Genomic DNA, 18,452 nt, shown 5'->3' with positions numbered 1-18,452 from the left:
AGTAGGGTAAGCATAACTCACTTACAGCGAGTTTTTATTAAAAATCGGGCTTCGCTGGAGCAACATTTCCAAGCTGAAAAGCTCTTTTCTCAGAGCCTTTGGGAGCCTCGGGGCTTCCCTTGGGTGCTAGGGGTTTTCCTAGGCTTAGGGGGGGGTTGCGGAATTAGAGAGAGGTTCTAGAGAGAGAAAGAGAAGTTGGATTCAGAATGAAGGGAACCCGGTACCTTTATTTATAGGCTGGAAATCACAAAAACTCGTCGATTTGGCCTCTAAATCGTCGAGTTCGAGTCCAAGTGTCACCATCTGGTGGCTAGCCTTGGGGAGGAAGCAACGGCCTGGATTACGCCACATCACCCGATTTCGCACAGCACCTTTCCGAATTAGAAAAACCATAACTCTCGCATACGATCTCCATTTTCGACGTTCTATATATCCACACATAGGTAAAAACAAGATCTACAACTTTAGTTTTGACTCTGTTGGCTAATTCTCGACTGATCTTAAATTTAACAGTAGGATGAGATTATACTGTTAAATGACCGCGAAAATTTCGTAACTCCTTCATACGGACTCATTTTTGTCTATCTTTTTATCATTAAGTTCCTATTAATGAGATCTTCAACTCTCATTTATATCGCATAGGCCAAAAACCGCTCGAACTAAAATTCGAGTTTCGGGTCGTGCACTGCTATGTCAAATCTTAGAAAATTCATAATTTCCTCATACTAAGTCAGATTTGGGCGTTCTTTTCATGGACGCTCTCGGTTTAACATATTCTACGACTTTCATTTCGATTAATAAGGCTAAAAAGTCCTTTATAATAAATTCACTATTTATGTTTCCCGATGTCGTGCCGATTTTGCCTTAAAACTTCGACGAGCCATAACTTCTTCGTTATAACTGGGATTTCGGCGTTCTTTATATGTACGAAACTCTTGTAACATATACTACAACTTGGTTAAGATAATCCTTCTAAATAATATTCCATCAAAAACTCATTTTTGACGCTTATTGTCTCTAAATTAACTAGCCCGGATCTCCAGGCGCTACAGTTATCTCCCCCTTAGGATGATTACGTCAGTTATCTCCCCCTTAGGATGATTACGTCCCAAAACCATCCACAAAATAGGGCTTGTATAATAACTCCATACGTTGTCTCTTCATCCTAGGTATTAATCGTAACTTCTATATTCCTTTGAATGAATATCTTGGACTTCTTACTAGATACAGTGCTCGATCTTGCACCCGCTCTTCTTACTATTTTGTAACCTTCGAGTTACAAACTCAATACTCATTGGAGAACCCTGATCCTTTTGAAATAGACTTTACTTAATAGAAATTCTTTATTTTGATTATCATGACAGACCGATGGGAAAATGTTCAAATGATCTCTCATCGTATAATGCAACACTTAGACTCAGATCTTTAAGAGTCAAATTCCAGAATGGAATATACCTTCCCTCATTTTCTAATGTGATATAATCATCTTTTAGCATGTATCATTTCAAGCTACAAGTTTATTACTTTAATAACGATCGCAATCGCTTTGATTATCTTTCACTTCAATCTTCTTGCTTAAGTCGGATGCTACATCAAACTTGGTCCTCTAAACCACGTAACATACTCATCTTGGTCGGACTCAATTTGATATGACCACTAGGGTCTGAATAACAACAATCTTCTTAGTCATTACCGAAATGATGGTAATAATATACATGAACAAAACAGAATCAGTTACTAGTGCCTTGGTAACCTTGTGACTTTCCCTGATCCAAGCGTGAGTCTTGTGCTTCCGGTAGTATAGGCTTCTACTACCTTTCACACCTACTCATACTCGTCCCAAGTATTATCTCGTAGTTCTCCAAGTTATTATCAAAAAACCAATTTTAACACATACAAATGTGTCCAAAAAATCATATAATTTTCTCTAGACTCTACTAGGACTTCTTCCATACGTATCTTCGATCATCAATTCTGCTTCAACTCGGTCGGTGATGGAAATGTCAGATAATGGGATAACTTCATGAATAATACCAAAAATCTTTCTTTATACTAATCGAAAGTGTACTTCTCCCGTACTAGACGTATTATTTATTAGACGCGTTCTAAAGGCAAGATATCACTCTTACGATATCTTATGATAGGTACTATTCAGTATCGTAAGCCTTCTCATTTTCTCCATTTACTCAATTCACAACGAGTCTTCACCATGATGTTCTGCACACCAAAGCAGTCGTTTGGTGTATCGAGATGAGAATAAAGATAGAGGAAGGTTTAGACTTGTATTCCTCCTTATTACCTCGAAAAATTATATGCCAGTTCTAACATCGTAATTAAATGTTTAGAAATCTGAACACATAAAATTTACAGATCCGGTCGACAACAGACCATAGATCCGATCAAATGATAGCATAAATCCTGACAAATTATTAAGCACTTAAAAGCATCTTAGGCATCTTCCCTAATTAAGCTAGTGCTTATGTCTATTTAGGCGTACTTCCTAAAATATATTAGACACACTCCTCCCGATCATCGCTTAGCATTCTAAGCTTAAGTCTACAAATAAATTCTTATTCCTAGTTCGCTTAAACTAATGTTCTGATACCAACTGTGACATCCCTATTTTCACGGCTAGAAAAGACCGATTTTGTTTATGCTTTATAAAAATCAGAGTACCTCTTTTAATAAAAATGTTGCGGAATTTGTTCCTAGTAAAAACATGATAAATACGTTATCAAAGCATTTCCGAAGAAAAATATTTTATTCATTTTAAAACATTTGGGATGTCGTCGTTAGTACATAAACATAAGCATAAACAGAACTTACATTCATTATCACTAGTGATTTATATATTATTAATCTCTCAGTGTAATGTGACTTCATATCAATATCTGTGATATAAATAAACTGAGTGGTCGGGTTGGGAAACCTGGTGAGTACATAGGGGTTTCAACCCATAATAATATAATTATTATGTTTAATTATCAAATAATTTACCCAATTACCCATCCTCATTATCTTATATACTCTTAAAGATCTACCCTAAGAATCAGCTATTTCTTGTTCATTCATTCCTAGGATCATCCTAAGGAATAGGTATGAAATCCATCGTTTCCAGTAGGGATGAGCATCAGAATCGGGTACCCGCTTTTGGAACCGGAACCGCCTCGGAACTGACGGTTTTGGAACGGAAACCGCCTCCGGTTCTGGTTCCTAAAGTTATGGAACCGCCTTAAGCGGTTCCGGTTCCGGTTCTCGTTTTTTCGGAACCGCTACCCGCTGGGTACCCGCCGGAACCGGTTATATATATATATATATATATATATATATATATATATATATATATATATATATATATATATATATATATATATATATATATATATATATATATATATATATAATTTCATATAAAGGTGTGTTACTTAGACCGGTTTAAAATATATTGGTACGATTTTGTCCGTCTTTGGTCCGAATTGATTTGATTTAGATCGAACTAAATTGTGGTTTTGTCAAAAAAAGTTAACAAAATTAATGCGACCGGGTTACCCGCTCCCGGAACCAGAACCGCTGGTTCCGGAACTGGTTCCAAACATTTAAGAACTGCCTAGAGCGGTTCCGGTTCCGGTTCTAACTTTCCAGGAACCGCCGGTTCCGGTTCCCGTTTCGGTTTTCGCCACTCATCCCTAGTTTCCAGGGTTTACTCAACAGGCACTAAATCCATAGTTGTTAGGGTTTGCTCAACAGGCACTAAATCCACAGTTTCCAGGGTTTGCTCATCAGGCACTAAATAGCTGCCAGGGTTATCTCGTTTATCGACAGTATCGTTTTCGAGAATCCACTTGCACTACATGTCAATGGATTTTTAGAGTACATCGGGTGAACATCTCGTTCATAACACCTACAAGTTGCGAGCCTGCTAGTGTTCCAATGGACTGTCTAGAATAGTATGTGGTTGTTATCCATACTCTGCTAGATGATGGGTCCATCGTTTGGGTCATCGTTTTAGCTCATCGCTTCGCACCATATTTTATCACTCATATATCATCGCTCATCATTCATCTCATTTTTCGTCGCTCATCATTTATCTCATCTTTCATTGCTCACTTATCTCACCTCTAATCTATCCATGTTTTACTCAACACATTTTGTAGATATAAAATACATATACAGTTTAGATCATTTAAAGCATGTATAAAACGTTTCATTCAGCATAGACAACAAGTATTCAGACAGTATACATGCATAGCATGTAATTTATATAAAACACTTCATATATGTGTGTAAGATGAAAGTAACTATGCACTCACTCGTTAAAGTGATGATTCCAAACTCGGGCAGTGCTTCGCTTCTAACGATTCTATTTTCCTTCGATGAAACCTAGCATTATTATTGCTAAATTTCAGTCTTATCTTTATTGCGACTAATTATCAGTCTAGATTCATTAATAACTCAAAGTCTACTTCATGATTTATCAAGTAAGAAACAACCAGGTAGGATTATATCGGAGGTAGGGTCCGTTTGGTATACAAAGTATACTGTTTGGAAATCCCACTTTAAACACCTCACTAAATCACAGCCTAAACATCATCCCTATAAGTAGATCAATTAGTATAACGACTTGGAATTAGTGATAAATCATGTTTATAAGTTCATAATAACGATAATGAACTTAAACATAAGTTATACTTAAAGCAGAGTAATCATAACTCACTTACAACGGGTTTTTATTAAAAACCAGGCTTCTGTAGCATTTCTGAGCCGAAAAGCTCTTTTCTCGGAGACTTCGGGAGCCTCGGGGCTTCCCTCTTGTTCTAGGGGGTTTTCCCAGGATTTGGGGGGGGGTTTAGGGGGGTTGGAGAGATGTTCTAGAGAGAGAAAGAGAAATTGGAAGGTGTGAAGAATGAAGGGAACCCGACACCTCTGTTTATAGGATGAAAATCACCAAAACTCGTCGAGTTGTCCTCCAAAACTTCCTGATACAGAGGTACATAAAAATGTTCATACACAAGTATATAATGAAGTTCGTTTCGTTATGGAAATATGTTAACCCTTACAATAGAGGACATTTTGGTCATTTGACATAATAGTAAGAAAATAAAATCATACCTTGCGGAGACCCACAAATAGGTCTGGGTTAGTGACCCACTTATCCGTTTTCAACCATTTTGTTATAATTTGATTAAGTACAGGACTACAAAACGTGAGCCAACATCTATAGGAATAATGCAATCGGTCTTATTTTGGAACTTGTTTGTCCTTATTGACACATAATCTGCAAATAACTCAGCCTTTAAGATGTCACTGTGCAATTTTGCTACACCATTAACCTGCCAAGTGAGTTTAGAAAAATGGGATGGATTGATGGAGCCTCAACTATTATTATGATATGCATACATAAAAAAGCTTGGTAAATCATACAGCAATGGAATGACCAAGGTAATGGAATGGATTATCATGTTTGGTTTTTAAATGAAATGAAATTGATAAACAAAGAAAAAATATATTCATTTCTAAAAAAATTCAATCAAATAAAGATGTATTGCTAAATAAATTACATGTCAACATATTTCATAGGGTAAATTACACGAATGGTCCCTATGGTTTAGGGTAACTTGCGCGTTTGGTCCCTAACTTATTTTTCTAACTCGGAAGGTCCCTACTGTTTGTTTTTGTTACACGCTTGGTCCATGTCTTACATAAAAAGTCTATTTTTCTCTTGATTTTTTAATTTATTTAAATAAACACACCCTCAATCCCATCCCCTCTCTTTACCTTACCTTCTCTATTTAAATAATTGTCTTTTTACGTAAGATAGGGACCAAATGCGTAACAAAAACAAACAATAAGGACCAAGTGTGTAGCAATAACAAATAGTAAGGACCTTCCGAGTTAAAAAAAAATAAGTTAGGGACCAAACGTGCAAATTACCCTAAACCATAGGGACCATTCGTGTAATTTACTCTATTTCATATCTTAGAAATATATACTATATGTATCTCACATAGCGAAAAAAAAAAGTTTATTGTTTAAATTTTGAAAAACAAATATATAAGATTAAAAATATTATTGTATGCTCAGAGATGACACACAAGTTTTCCATGCGGACAGCCAGCTTATTTAGGTTATGATCCAAAATCCTCATATTATAAATCTTACTCTCAAGGTCAGAATGTGTTGACTCACAGATGCCCCACCCGACTCATCTGACAAACATTTAATAACTTAACTTAATCACAATTTTTTGCTAAACAGATAGTAACTAAATTAACTAGCATTTTACCAAATCTGCATAATCTAACTCAGGGACTGAGATCCAACTTACAACATGATGAACCTGGTTGACTATGTTTTATAAAATAATGTACATATAAAGGGAATTCTAACTAAGAATCTAATCATCTATATGAATATACGAAATGTACCATTTCTATGTGATTGATTTACAACTTACAAGCTTTGGCATCTCTATTTAGTGTCAAAATCATCCCGACCCTTAACCAGTCTTGCATAAAATTCACATTCAGGTTACTCTTGTGTAGAATCCAAATGAAACAAAGATGTTCAACTTACTATATCATGCGTTCCAATGTCGATTTTGATGTTTCTTTATTTGGGGTTGATAACATGTTTATATTATTGGAAAGAAAGAAGTAAATAAATAAATAAATAAATACATAAATAAATAAATTCATCTTACCTAAAAACATTATCAGTTGCTTCGTAAAATTGATCGTTAACACTATTAGTTGCACTAAAGATAGTAAGAACCTGCACCAAATAAAACAAAACAGTGAAAAAAGTGCTTCGGTCTTTTTACTTTTTAGGCCAATAAATAATCAAAATGTGTAAAATTAAAACACTGTAAATAATTAAATCGAATTTTTATAATGTTAAAATATTCTAATATTCTACTAAAATTGGTGGATATGTTAAAATATTTTAATATTCTATTTGAATTTTTAGATTTGTTAGAATATTTTAATATTCTATTAGAATTTTTTGAATATTTATAGTTTAATATTCTAGTCGAATATTATAACATTCTAAAATTTCGATTTGAATATTTACAGTATAGTATTCTATTAGAATATTTCATGTATTTCTTTTGAAAAAAACGGTAATTTTTTTATTATTTTTATTTATTTATTTATTGATTGATAAAAATGATGAAAATAAAATTTTTAAAACTTTTTTTTTGAAAATTTTCATTTATTTTGCATTTTAAAATATTTTTTATCTCCAAAATAATTGGCTAGGATAGCGTCTCCATGTCTCATATATATGGATTTTCTAATATGTGCCTAAGGGTACATATAAAGTGTATTAATTATGAAAAATATTACCATAATTAAATTCAAAATACATTTATTATGGAGATTATTAATGGATGTCACATTTAATTAAGATAATATTAATTATAATTAATGTATTTTACATTTAATTATAATAATATTTGTCATTATCTAATGCTTCTTATATGTGTTCTTAGGATACATATTAGAAAATCTCATATATATATATATATATATATATATATATATATATATATATATATATATATATATATATATATATATATATATATATATATATATAACCTTATATTTTGATTTTCTTTTACACTTAAAAAGTTTTTTTTCTTTTCAAAAAATTCCAACTTTTACCCATTAGTTGAATAATTGTTATTTCACACCATATCACCTCACCAACATATAAATATAAAGTGTTTGTTTTTTTTTTATAAAACTAAATTTATTTTACTAGATGCATGTTATATATTTTAAATCTAGAATTTCGTAGCTTTAATCTCGATTTTTATTAAGTATATAAGAATTATTTTATGGCAATTAAAAATACAATTACAAACAAAAATCAGTTTTTCTTGTAACATTTAAAAGATAATACTTGATCTTAAGTCCCAAAATATAAATAGTTACATTTTACCGTCTTTTCTCAAAGTCAAAACCACAATTTTTGCTGCCAATTGAACAATTTGTAGCTTACACACATAATGGATAAAAATTGAATTGCCTAATTATTAAATTCAAAGAATAAATATATATATTTGTAAAAGTTGCTTCAGCTCACATAACCCAAATCAAATTCAAATCGAAATAAAATTGTTTCTATTATTAGTATTAGTAGTAATTTTTGCATCATTCATCAAGAAATTTTGTTTGCAATTCAGTCTAAATCAAACTCACATTAAACAAAAATTTTATTATAATGCTTCAAACTATAAACATTATATATATATATATATATATATATATATATATATATATATATATATATATATATATATATATATATATATATATATATATATATATATATATATATATATAAAGTGTTTGTTTTTGTTTTATAAAACTAAATTTATCAGATTTTTATTAAGTATATAAGAATTATTTTATGGCAATTAAAAATACAATTACAAACAAAAATCAGTTTTCCTTATAACATTTATAAGATAATACTTGATCTTAAGTCCCAAAATATAAATAGTTACATTTTACCGTCTTTTCTCAAAATCAAAGCCACAATTTTTGCTGCCAATTGAACAATTTGTAGTTTACACACATAATGGATAAAAATTGAATTGCCTAATTATTAAATTCAAAGAATAAATATATATTTGTAAAAGTTGCTTCAGCTGACATAACCCAAATCAAATTCAAATCGAGATAAAATTGTTTCTATTATTAGTATTAGTAGTAATTTTTGCATCATTCATCAAGAAATTTTGTTTGCAATTCAGTCTAAATCAAACTCACATTAAACAAAATTTTTAGACAAAATTACAAAAATGGTCCCTATGGTTTATCAAATATCATAAAGTCAGTCCCTGCTAATTTTTTTGACGAACATGGTCCCTGTGGTTTCCAAAACTTGCATCAATGGCCCTTTTTGCTGACGCCGTTACTGTTCATCCGTTAGTGTAAGGGTATTTTGATCTTTTCAAGTAGCAGGGACTGGGTTTGTGACTATGGGTAAACCATAGGGACCATTTATGTATTTTTTTCTATATTTTATGTTTATGAGTTTGTGATTTTTCCACCCATTTACTTTTTAAAATATCACTTTAAACCCTTCACTTTGAACTTTGAAAAATGTTACTTTCACCCCTCTATTTTCTAAATTTTCGTGTTTAACCCCGTATTATATATAATTTGTTTTTTATTAATAGCTTTTGTTCACTAACCTAAAAAAACTATTTTTACGTGTTTATTTTCATATATTTGTCGATATAATTAAATGTGATCAATGTTTCGATTATAATTTAGAACTTTCTTTCGTTATTTTTTTTAAAGTTACATGGTTTTTTTTATAAAATTATCGGTTTAAATTCGAACTTATTTTTCGACGTAGTTTTTTTTTAACTTTATGTACGTTTCCTACGTATGAGACGTGTCATATATAATAACTTTCGTTTGTTAATTTTTAAAAATATATTATATTCGAGATTGTCTATGTTTTGATGTATTTTTTATACATTTTGTTCTTAATTTTATATACATTCCTACGTATCATTCGGGTCATATATAATAACTTTCGTTTGTTAGGTTAAAAAATGTAGTATATTCGAGTTTGTTTATGTTTCGACCTAACTTTTGTTTCATGTTTTTTACGTATCAATATAGATGCGAGTTCGTCTATATTTCGACGTAATTTTTTTTATGTTTCGTGCTTATTTTTATGTACGTGTTTTTTTCATTCATGTTTTTTTTACATCGAAATGCAACTTTTATGACTATAATCACCAAAATTCAACTTACAAAATTCAAGCTTATAATTATGCTTTTATCTATTATATGTGAACAAATTTATACGTAGGAACATACATAAAATAAGCACCAAAACGTACAAAAAAAAAATTAAATCAAAACATAAAAAATAAAGAAAAAAAAAACTCAAATTTATATCAACACGTGCATAAAAATAAGTAAGATTTTTTTAAGTTAACGAACGAAAGTTCAAATAATAAAAAATATATACTATGTGACCCTAATAATAAGTAGGAAACGTACAGAAAATAAAGCACGAAAACGTTAAAAAAATATGTTTCGCAAAACATTTTGGTGCTTATTTTATGTATGTTTCTACGTATAAGTTTGTTCAAATACAATAGATAAAAGCGTAATTATAAGCTTGAATTTTGTAAGTTGAATTTTGGTGATTATAGTCATAAAAGTTGCATTTCGACGTAAAAAAACATGAATGAAAAAAACACGTACATAAAATAAGCATGAAACATAAAAAAAATTACGTCGAAATATAGACGAACTCGAATCTATATTGATACGTAAAAAACATGAAACAAAAGTTTAGGTCGAAACATAGACAAACTCGAATATACTACATTTTTTTTAAGCTAACAAACGAACGTTATTATATATGACATAAATGATACGTAGGAATGTATATAAAATTAAGCACAAAATGTATACAAAATACATCAAAACATAAACAATCTCGAATATAATATATTTTTTAAAATTAACAAACGAAAGTTATTATATATGACCTGTCTCATACGTAGAAAACGTACATAAAGTTATAAAAAAAATTAAAAAAATTAAAAAAATTAAAAAAAACTACGTCGAAAAAAAGCTCAAATTTAAACCGACAATTTTATAAAAAAAACATGTAACTTTAAAAAAAAATAACAAAAGAAAGTTCTAAATTATAGTCGAAACGTTGATCACCTTGAATTATACCGACAAATATATTAAAATAAACAGGTAAAAATAGTTTTTTTTAGGTTAGCGAACAAAAGTTATTAATAAAAAACAAATTATATATAATACGGGGTTAAACACGAAAATTTAGAAAATAGAGGGGTGAAAGTAACATTTTTTCAAAGTTCAAAGTGATATTTTAAAAAGTAAATGGGTGGAAAAATATATAAAAAAATATACATAAATGGTCCCTATGATTTACCCATAATCACAAACTCAGTCCCTGCTACTTGAAAAGACCAAAATACCCTTACACTAACGGATGAACAGTAACGACATCAGCAAAAAGGGCCATTTATGCAAGTTTTGGAAACCACATGGATCATGTTCGTCAAAAAAAATTAGCAGGGACTAACTTTGTGACTTTTGGCAAATCATAGGGACCATTTTTGTAATTTTGTCAAATTTTTATTATAATGCTTCAAACTATAAACGGTGTATATATATATATATATATATATATATATATATATATATATATATATATATATATATATATATATATATATATATATATATATATATTAGTCTTGGAGTCTTGAAATCTAAAACCGGAAGTTTACAAGCTTTTCGAATAATAGAATTGAATCATTGTAGAAATAGTGAAATTAATCATCTCTTGTCACTCTTTGAATCACCTTTTGAAAAGTTTTTGTTGTCATTTGCAATCAACAACAATTTATCATTGTAGAAATGGTTGATAGTAGAATAATTCATCTCTTTGGTCAAGGAAAAACATTATATGTTGATTCATATAAAACTCGAGAATATTATCAAGCTATTCTGCAAGAATCTGGTTCAATCAAATTTGTTTATCGTTCTAGTTTAAAAGAAGGAAACATTAATTTTAGCAAAGTTCATATTATCAAAATCATTTCCCATGAAAATTATGCTCCAAATCTTCACTCTGAAAAACCTCTTATAAGTTATTATGTTTATCCCGGATTTTTCTATTATGATTATCAAGATGTCTGGACTAAGGCATTCTTTATTCGGAATTATTTATACTCATGGTTTATCTTTTTTGACTTGAACTTCAATTGTGAATATCCAATATGGCTTATAAATTGGTATATATATATATATATATATATATATATATATATATATATATATATATATATATATATATATATATATATATATATATATATATAACCGCCACACTCAAAAAATAAATATGATGAGAAAAAAAATTCTTACTTGACATTTAGTCATTTGTCATCGGGTATAAATCTTATATTTGAAAAGAGAAGTATTAAATTACCATTAAGTGAATATTGATTGTTGATTTTTTTTATACGAATATTCTACATTGATTACTATAAATTCCATCAATCAGGATTTTAAAGTTCAAAACAAAAATACATCTCAAAGCTACAATACTAAAATACTCCGAGTCCTTTATTCAAATTTGTTTTTTTCTCATGGTGATGTTAAATGCTTGAGGTTATTCTCTGTTTTCTATCATGATTGTCATTCTCAATATTATGTTTCTTCGTATGTTTCCATAACTTATGAATAATGCATATAGTTTTATGTCATAACTTTGTATTGCAACTTTAGTGGTGGAAGTTGATAAATCTGATGTTGGAAAATAAGTTGAAGGCATGACTTCCATCCAAAGTGAGGCTCGAAAATGTGATTCGAGTAAAGATTGTGTGCATTTATGTTCGCCTGGTACAAAATTTGAAGTGTGTACAGATTAGGATATTGTTTATGTATGAATGTAACACCATCAATATAACCTTAGAAGTTTTTGTCTTTTTAATGAAAAATAAGCTTTTCAGATAAATAATTATAAAAATAATATAAAAATAAATAATTAGAAGTTAATAAATAAAATATATGATCAATATTATAACATAAATAAATTAAAAGTTTAATAGAGTCAGACTGAAAAAGCTGAGATTAAGGGATCAATGTTGTCGATTTGTAAAAGTTAAAGGTTTGATTTTTGTTGACTAAATAGAACTTGAAATTTATAAATTATATGGGAAATGATTATTTAAAAAAAATATTATGTTACTAGTTAATTTTAAAGTCAAGATGGTAATCTAGGTGCAAGCTTTTGAAATTCAAGGACCTTATTAGCCAAATGCTCATATGTTCCTCCACTGACCAATGTGGGATGATGAAATCTGCCAACTTACAAATTTACCCTCTAAATTTCCAACAAAACCCATGCGGAAATCCATCCATCTTGCTTGAGTATGTTCATTCTACTTGCAATGTGTGAAAAAGGATACTAGTTCTTTTTGAAGTTCTTATACGTTTTGATTTTCGTTCATTATAGGTTGAGTTTTTTTAGTGTCATTGCTCCAGATGTTGAAAACCGTAGATTTATTTTAGGATAAAGGTTCTTCTTGGATAACTAGAGAGAAAATACTATTCACATTGGAACTGTGTTCCATAACTATCATATGTGAATCTTGACCTTCGCTGATGTTTATTTAGTCTCTTTTGATTTGAAAAATATGTGGTCCATTGCTTTCTTGAAAGCGCTCTTTAAGTGCATTCCATATTTCGGAAGCAATATCAAGATACATGACAAAATCAGAGATTTCTTTGGAAATGGAATTAATGATCCAAGAAATTCCAACATTATTATTTTTAAACTAGGACTTCAAAACGAACATGATCAGTAGTTGAAGGTTTGGAAATTGAATTAAGGATCCAGAAAACTACTTACATAAACAACTACCAAAATAACGTTTTGTTGTAAACCTTCAATTACATGGATAAATAATTTAGATGAAGATTCACATAAAAGCTTGAATTATGTCGGTTGTTGTATGTGTTGAATATATTAAATTTATAAATTTAGGTGGCCTTTGTTGTAGGTGACCTAAGACTGCAAACTTTAACTACATTCATTGAACATACTATCATTGGTCAACAATAACGAAATGAATTCAAATCTGCTTTTACTTGATTTTTTTTTTCTGAATGAACATTACAAACAATAATCTAAGCAATGACTTGATAAAAGAAGTACTTTACCTGTGTAACAAAAAATAATAATAATAACAAGCTGACCTTTACAATTTCTTTAAACACCAATTCACAATAAATCAAATTTGACGAAAACACAAAAATTACCAACATGCAATCAGTCATCTCATGGGCATATATCTATCAGCCCTATCTTTATCGTTCTTTCCCCCATCATGTAAGGGTGTGATACATGTAACCATTGCCAGCCCTTTTTGTTGTTTATGCATCAATCAGAAGAAACAAATTAAGAATAAACAAACAAGAATCACCTATTTAATAAATCCATCTCTCTTATTATTAATGATGCCTTGTGTTTGAACTACGAATAGTCAAACCATGCAAAAGCTTGGTATATCCAAGAAAGTTAAGTTTCCCATCCGTATTTCTTATCCAATCTTTCAGTATCACGTGTGCTGATGGGCCCACATTCATTTCCTGCATATCAACATTTGTTAAAAAAATGAAAATCATAAAATTGGATCGAGATTTAAAAAAAAAAAAAAAAAAAAAAAAAAAAAAAATCACCTGTGCTAATGCATCTACTGAAATGACACGGTTTCCTTCTAGTTCAAAATAGTCGAAAGCTGTACTTGCAATCATCTCCCAATTCTCAAGAGCTTCAAGTTGATGTGGGCTGATTGCAGCAGCACAAAACTCTTCAAATCCCATTCGGGTATAAGAAAGCGGCTTCATCTTCAATCAAATAAATAAACCATTTTTAGTAAACTTATTACTCATTAAATGACATTACAACACGAATAAAAATCAAGAAATCTTTATTACCGCCTCCAAGATATCAAGAACCCGCGATTCTTTCATCGCAGCAGTCGAATGTTTCACCAAAGCCTTCACATTTCAACCATGTTAGTTATGAATGTTTCACAATCAAAAAAGAGTAAATTACATTTTCGGTCAAGTATAACTGATTTTTTTCAGTTTTGGTCCTTATTTGAGGTTTTTGTAATGTTAAATTGCAAAAATAAGCTATACTCAGAGACCAAACATGTAATTTAGTCTAAAAAAAATAAAAGGCCTCCATCAAGAAGTAACTAACCATTCTAAAATTGTCAAGAGAAACACACCCATCTTTCGGTTCCAATAACTCAAACTGAGCCCTTAAGTAAACAAGCTCATCTTCTGTCAAAGCCTTCGAGAGAGCCTGGCAATATAATAACCACAATATTTAGCAACCCTTTAACTTCTAAAATATGCTAAAAAACAAAAAAGAAAATTGAAATTCTATAATTAATAGATATACCTTAAGTGCTGCACGCTTTAAAGGCGAGGCCCGAAGATATGTCTTCACTAATTTAAAAATCAAAATGTCTAGAGGAATTGCACGATTTTCATCTCTTAGCCACGGGTGAGCTGTAAATACACAAAATCAATTACCACCACATTATAAAAACTAAAAAGTTACAGACGTATAAAAACTGCGGAAATATTTAAAATAATGAGGATCTTACTTAAGGCTTGTGAGGCTGTCATTCGTTTTCTATGATCTTTATTGAGAAGTCTTTTGACAAAATCTTTGGCTTCTAGGGTTACAGAAGGCCAAGGTGAGTCATTGAGATTAGGATCAGCTCTTAACACGGATCGGAAGATTCCGGATTCAGTTCTAGCAAAAAAGGGTCGGCTTCCACATAATAAAATATATGTTATCACACCAATACTCCAAATATCAGCTTCTACATTGTATGATCTATGGAGCACTTCTGGTGCTACATAATACGCGCTTCCAACAATATCATTCAGCCGTAGATCTGTAACATTTAATCTTTTTTAATAATAATTAAAAAAAAAAAAAAAACATTGTTTCCCATGTATGTGAAATAAAAAAACTTGCCTGGTCTTGCATAATCAGACAAACCAAAGTCTATAACCTTTAATGCCGAATCTTCCTCTCTTGTGCTAAATAGAAAGTTCTGCCCAAAAATCATTAATTAGAAGAACTGGTTTTCTCAATTTCTAATATCAATCGATTTAAGAAAAACAATTATATATACCTCTGGCTTTAAGTCACGATGCACTACACCTTGAAGATGACAAAAGGATGCTACGCTTAGGATTTGTACAACTATGGATTTAGCATCATTTTCTGTATATCTTCCACCTCTGTCACATGAAAATGTTAATAAATATGTTACAGAATAAGAAATAAATACAAAAACTATGGTGTTTGGTTATCACCTGGATAAAATCCGGTCAAGGAGTTCTCCCCCTTCACACAGCCTGTTGTAAAATACATATATTAGCTATGGAAGAATGATAGCTATCATGTATTGGTTAAAACAAAGGAAGATGATATATACGTACTCCATAACTATGTATACGTTCTGATCATCTTCAAATGCATCATGGAACTGGACCATGTGTTGATGTCCAGATAAGCCCTTTAATAACTTTACCTCCCTACGTACATCTTCAATTGATATGGCTGTTGTCATCTGGGAAAAGAAAAGAATATATCTAACCCTAAGTTCGATTTTGAATCAAATTTCAAAACTTGATCACCATCAAGTTCCAGAAATATAAGTGCAAGACACAGCAGATTACTGAATTGAGTGAAGAACTAAAGAATGTGAATCAAGGGCACCTTAGCTTTTGAAATGATTTTTACAGCAACGGGTTGATTCTTGAGAGCTCCCTTTTTGCCCTTTGCCCAACAAGTATGCCCGAAATGCCCTCTTCCGATCTCCTTCCCCAACTCATACTTTGACCCGAAATTCCTCTGGTACCCGAAACTCTTATCCAACGCTCGTTCTCCCTCTCCGCCTTCATCTTCCGGTATCGTCCCCGTCGCCGCCGGGTTCCCTTTTCCCTTTCCGTTACCCTGCCGTTTCATAATCGCCGACATGATCGGCTTTGCCGGAGACGGCGGTGGGAAAGGCCACTTGAACATCCGCCTCGGCGTCCTCGCCGGTGATGGCGTCGGGGGTACCCCCGCCGGGTACGTACTGTGCCATGGGCTTCCGGTGAAAGAATGACTCGGAGTGTTGGTGCTAGACCTCCCGTTGGTTCCGTTGCCTACGGCAGGAGACGGTGTACGCGGTTTTGGGGTACGCGGTCTGTTGGGGACGGTGGATCCGGCGTTATTGTCGTCGTGTTTGACAGCCGAGTCTGCGACGGCGTCTTTGCTACAGCAATGTCCCATCAAGGGCTAGCTAGGATTCAGTCTTTTTCCGGTGGAAGATCGTTTCAAAACTCAAAAGTCCACTGATAGGTTGTTACGACAATTTCATAGTCATCACCAAACGTAGATTGGTGAACATTAAATATATATTTTGAGTGTTTTATATGTAGACGTAGATGATTACGAGAGAGAAAGAGAGAGATACAGAAAATTCAAATGGTTTAAAATCTACAAGGGTTTGATTTTCGATTTGAGAATTAACAGTAAGCAGACGAGTTAAACCAGTCAAGATTTATAAAGCCGTAAACTTTGAACAAGCAAACGTTACCACAATCTTACAAAACCCCAATCCTCACCGTCCGATCTTTATTTAATCTTTCATTTCTTTATGTTATAGATCATCTATTTTTACATTCTCAAAAATAAATTTACCCTCCTCCTCTTTGAAAAAAATGCTATTTAATTAAATTAAATATACTTATTAATATTAAAATTTTAAAAATCAAATTAATTTTTTTATGTAATGATTCATCTATAAGTAAATAAGTAGTATTGAAGATATTACATTTTAGCTTATCTTTTTCTTATAAACATAATATACAGGGTTCACATTATACAGATTAATTTTTAAAAAATTGATAAGGTATTATTTGACTATTAAATAAAGTACCAATAGTTTATGAATCATTCACATTTAGGTTGTATACACATTTAGGTTGCGTACACATTTAGATTGTATACGATTTGGCTTTGAGTTCTATATTTATAAATTATGAATTTTTCTATATTCTCAGAAAGATAATATTTCTTATCATACATCTTTAATAAACATTATATCAGCTAAGGCTAAGCAATGTCCTACAAGTTTTGTCATCGGTAATCCGATGCGGTAGATGTTACTGGCGGTACATATCGCACAATGTTTTTTTTACCGGCGGTGGAAGTTCATCAATGCCTCTCTCCTCTTCTACCGGCTAAACTTTCGACTTTTCCCTCTTTTTTCTACTTTTTTTTTTTTTTTTATCCAATAACACCATATCTTAATCCTCAAAAACTCATAGGCAAATCATTAAAAATCTAGGTGGCATCGGTTTGCCACCAGTAAAAATAGCACGAGACCATGCAACCAAAATAGGTAAGTAAGGACGGTATTATGCGTTCATTGGAATGGTATTTGTTTTTATTTGTACTTTATCCACAATAAAATAATTGTTAGGACATTACAAAGCTCAAACAACATAACCACCCTTGAAAAGTTATGCATCAAAACACATTATTTGTAAATTTGTCGAAAAGTATAAAAAATCATGTCCTTCTGGTTGTTATCGAATAAATTACCAGCAATACATTCAATGACTCTCGTTATGGTTTCTCATCAACCATCATAAATTCCTAGCAACGACCACCATCAATTTGTATAACAACAAATTCATGCTCTCTTTTATCTCAAACCATATATATTCACACAAAATGAATTCAATCTATCATTAATTGGGTTTTAATTTAAGGTTTTGATAACAAATCATGTACTAGGTACATCAAAAACATTTTTGGACTGGATTTATCAAATGATGACA

The 18,452-nt window shown here is 31.2% G+C and overlaps 1 protein-coding gene across 1 annotated transcript; it reads right to left on the bottom strand.

Annotated features, from left to right (window-relative positions):
* Positions 1-13,766: 13,766 nt before the first annotated feature.
* On the bottom strand, positions 13,767-17,121 carry LOC145008923 (CDPK-related kinase 3-like). Its single transcript, XM_078967546.1, has 11 exons — positions 16,339-17,121; positions 16,059-16,189; positions 15,933-15,974; positions 15,749-15,857; positions 15,589-15,667; positions 15,209-15,505; positions 15,001-15,110; positions 14,797-14,901; positions 14,526-14,588; positions 14,268-14,435; positions 13,767-14,177 (listed from the first exon to the last, which is right to left on the bottom strand). The coding sequence occupies exons 1-11, from the start codon at positions 16,894-16,896 to the stop codon at positions 14,040-14,042; spliced, it is 1,800 nt and encodes a 599-aa protein (XP_078823672.1). The 5' UTR covers positions 16,897-17,121; the 3' UTR covers positions 13,767-14,039.
* Positions 17,122-18,452: the final 1,331 nt, after the last annotated feature.

Source organism: Lactuca saligna, chromosome 8 (assembly GCF_052625555.1).
Source record: "Lactuca saligna cultivar CGN05327 chromosome 8, ASM5262555v1, whole genome shotgun sequence".
Taxonomy (NCBI): domain Eukaryota; kingdom Viridiplantae; phylum Streptophyta; class Magnoliopsida; order Asterales; family Asteraceae; genus Lactuca; species Lactuca saligna.
Note: the sequence above shows the minus strand (reverse complement) of the source record. Positions and strands in the feature narration are given on the sequence as shown.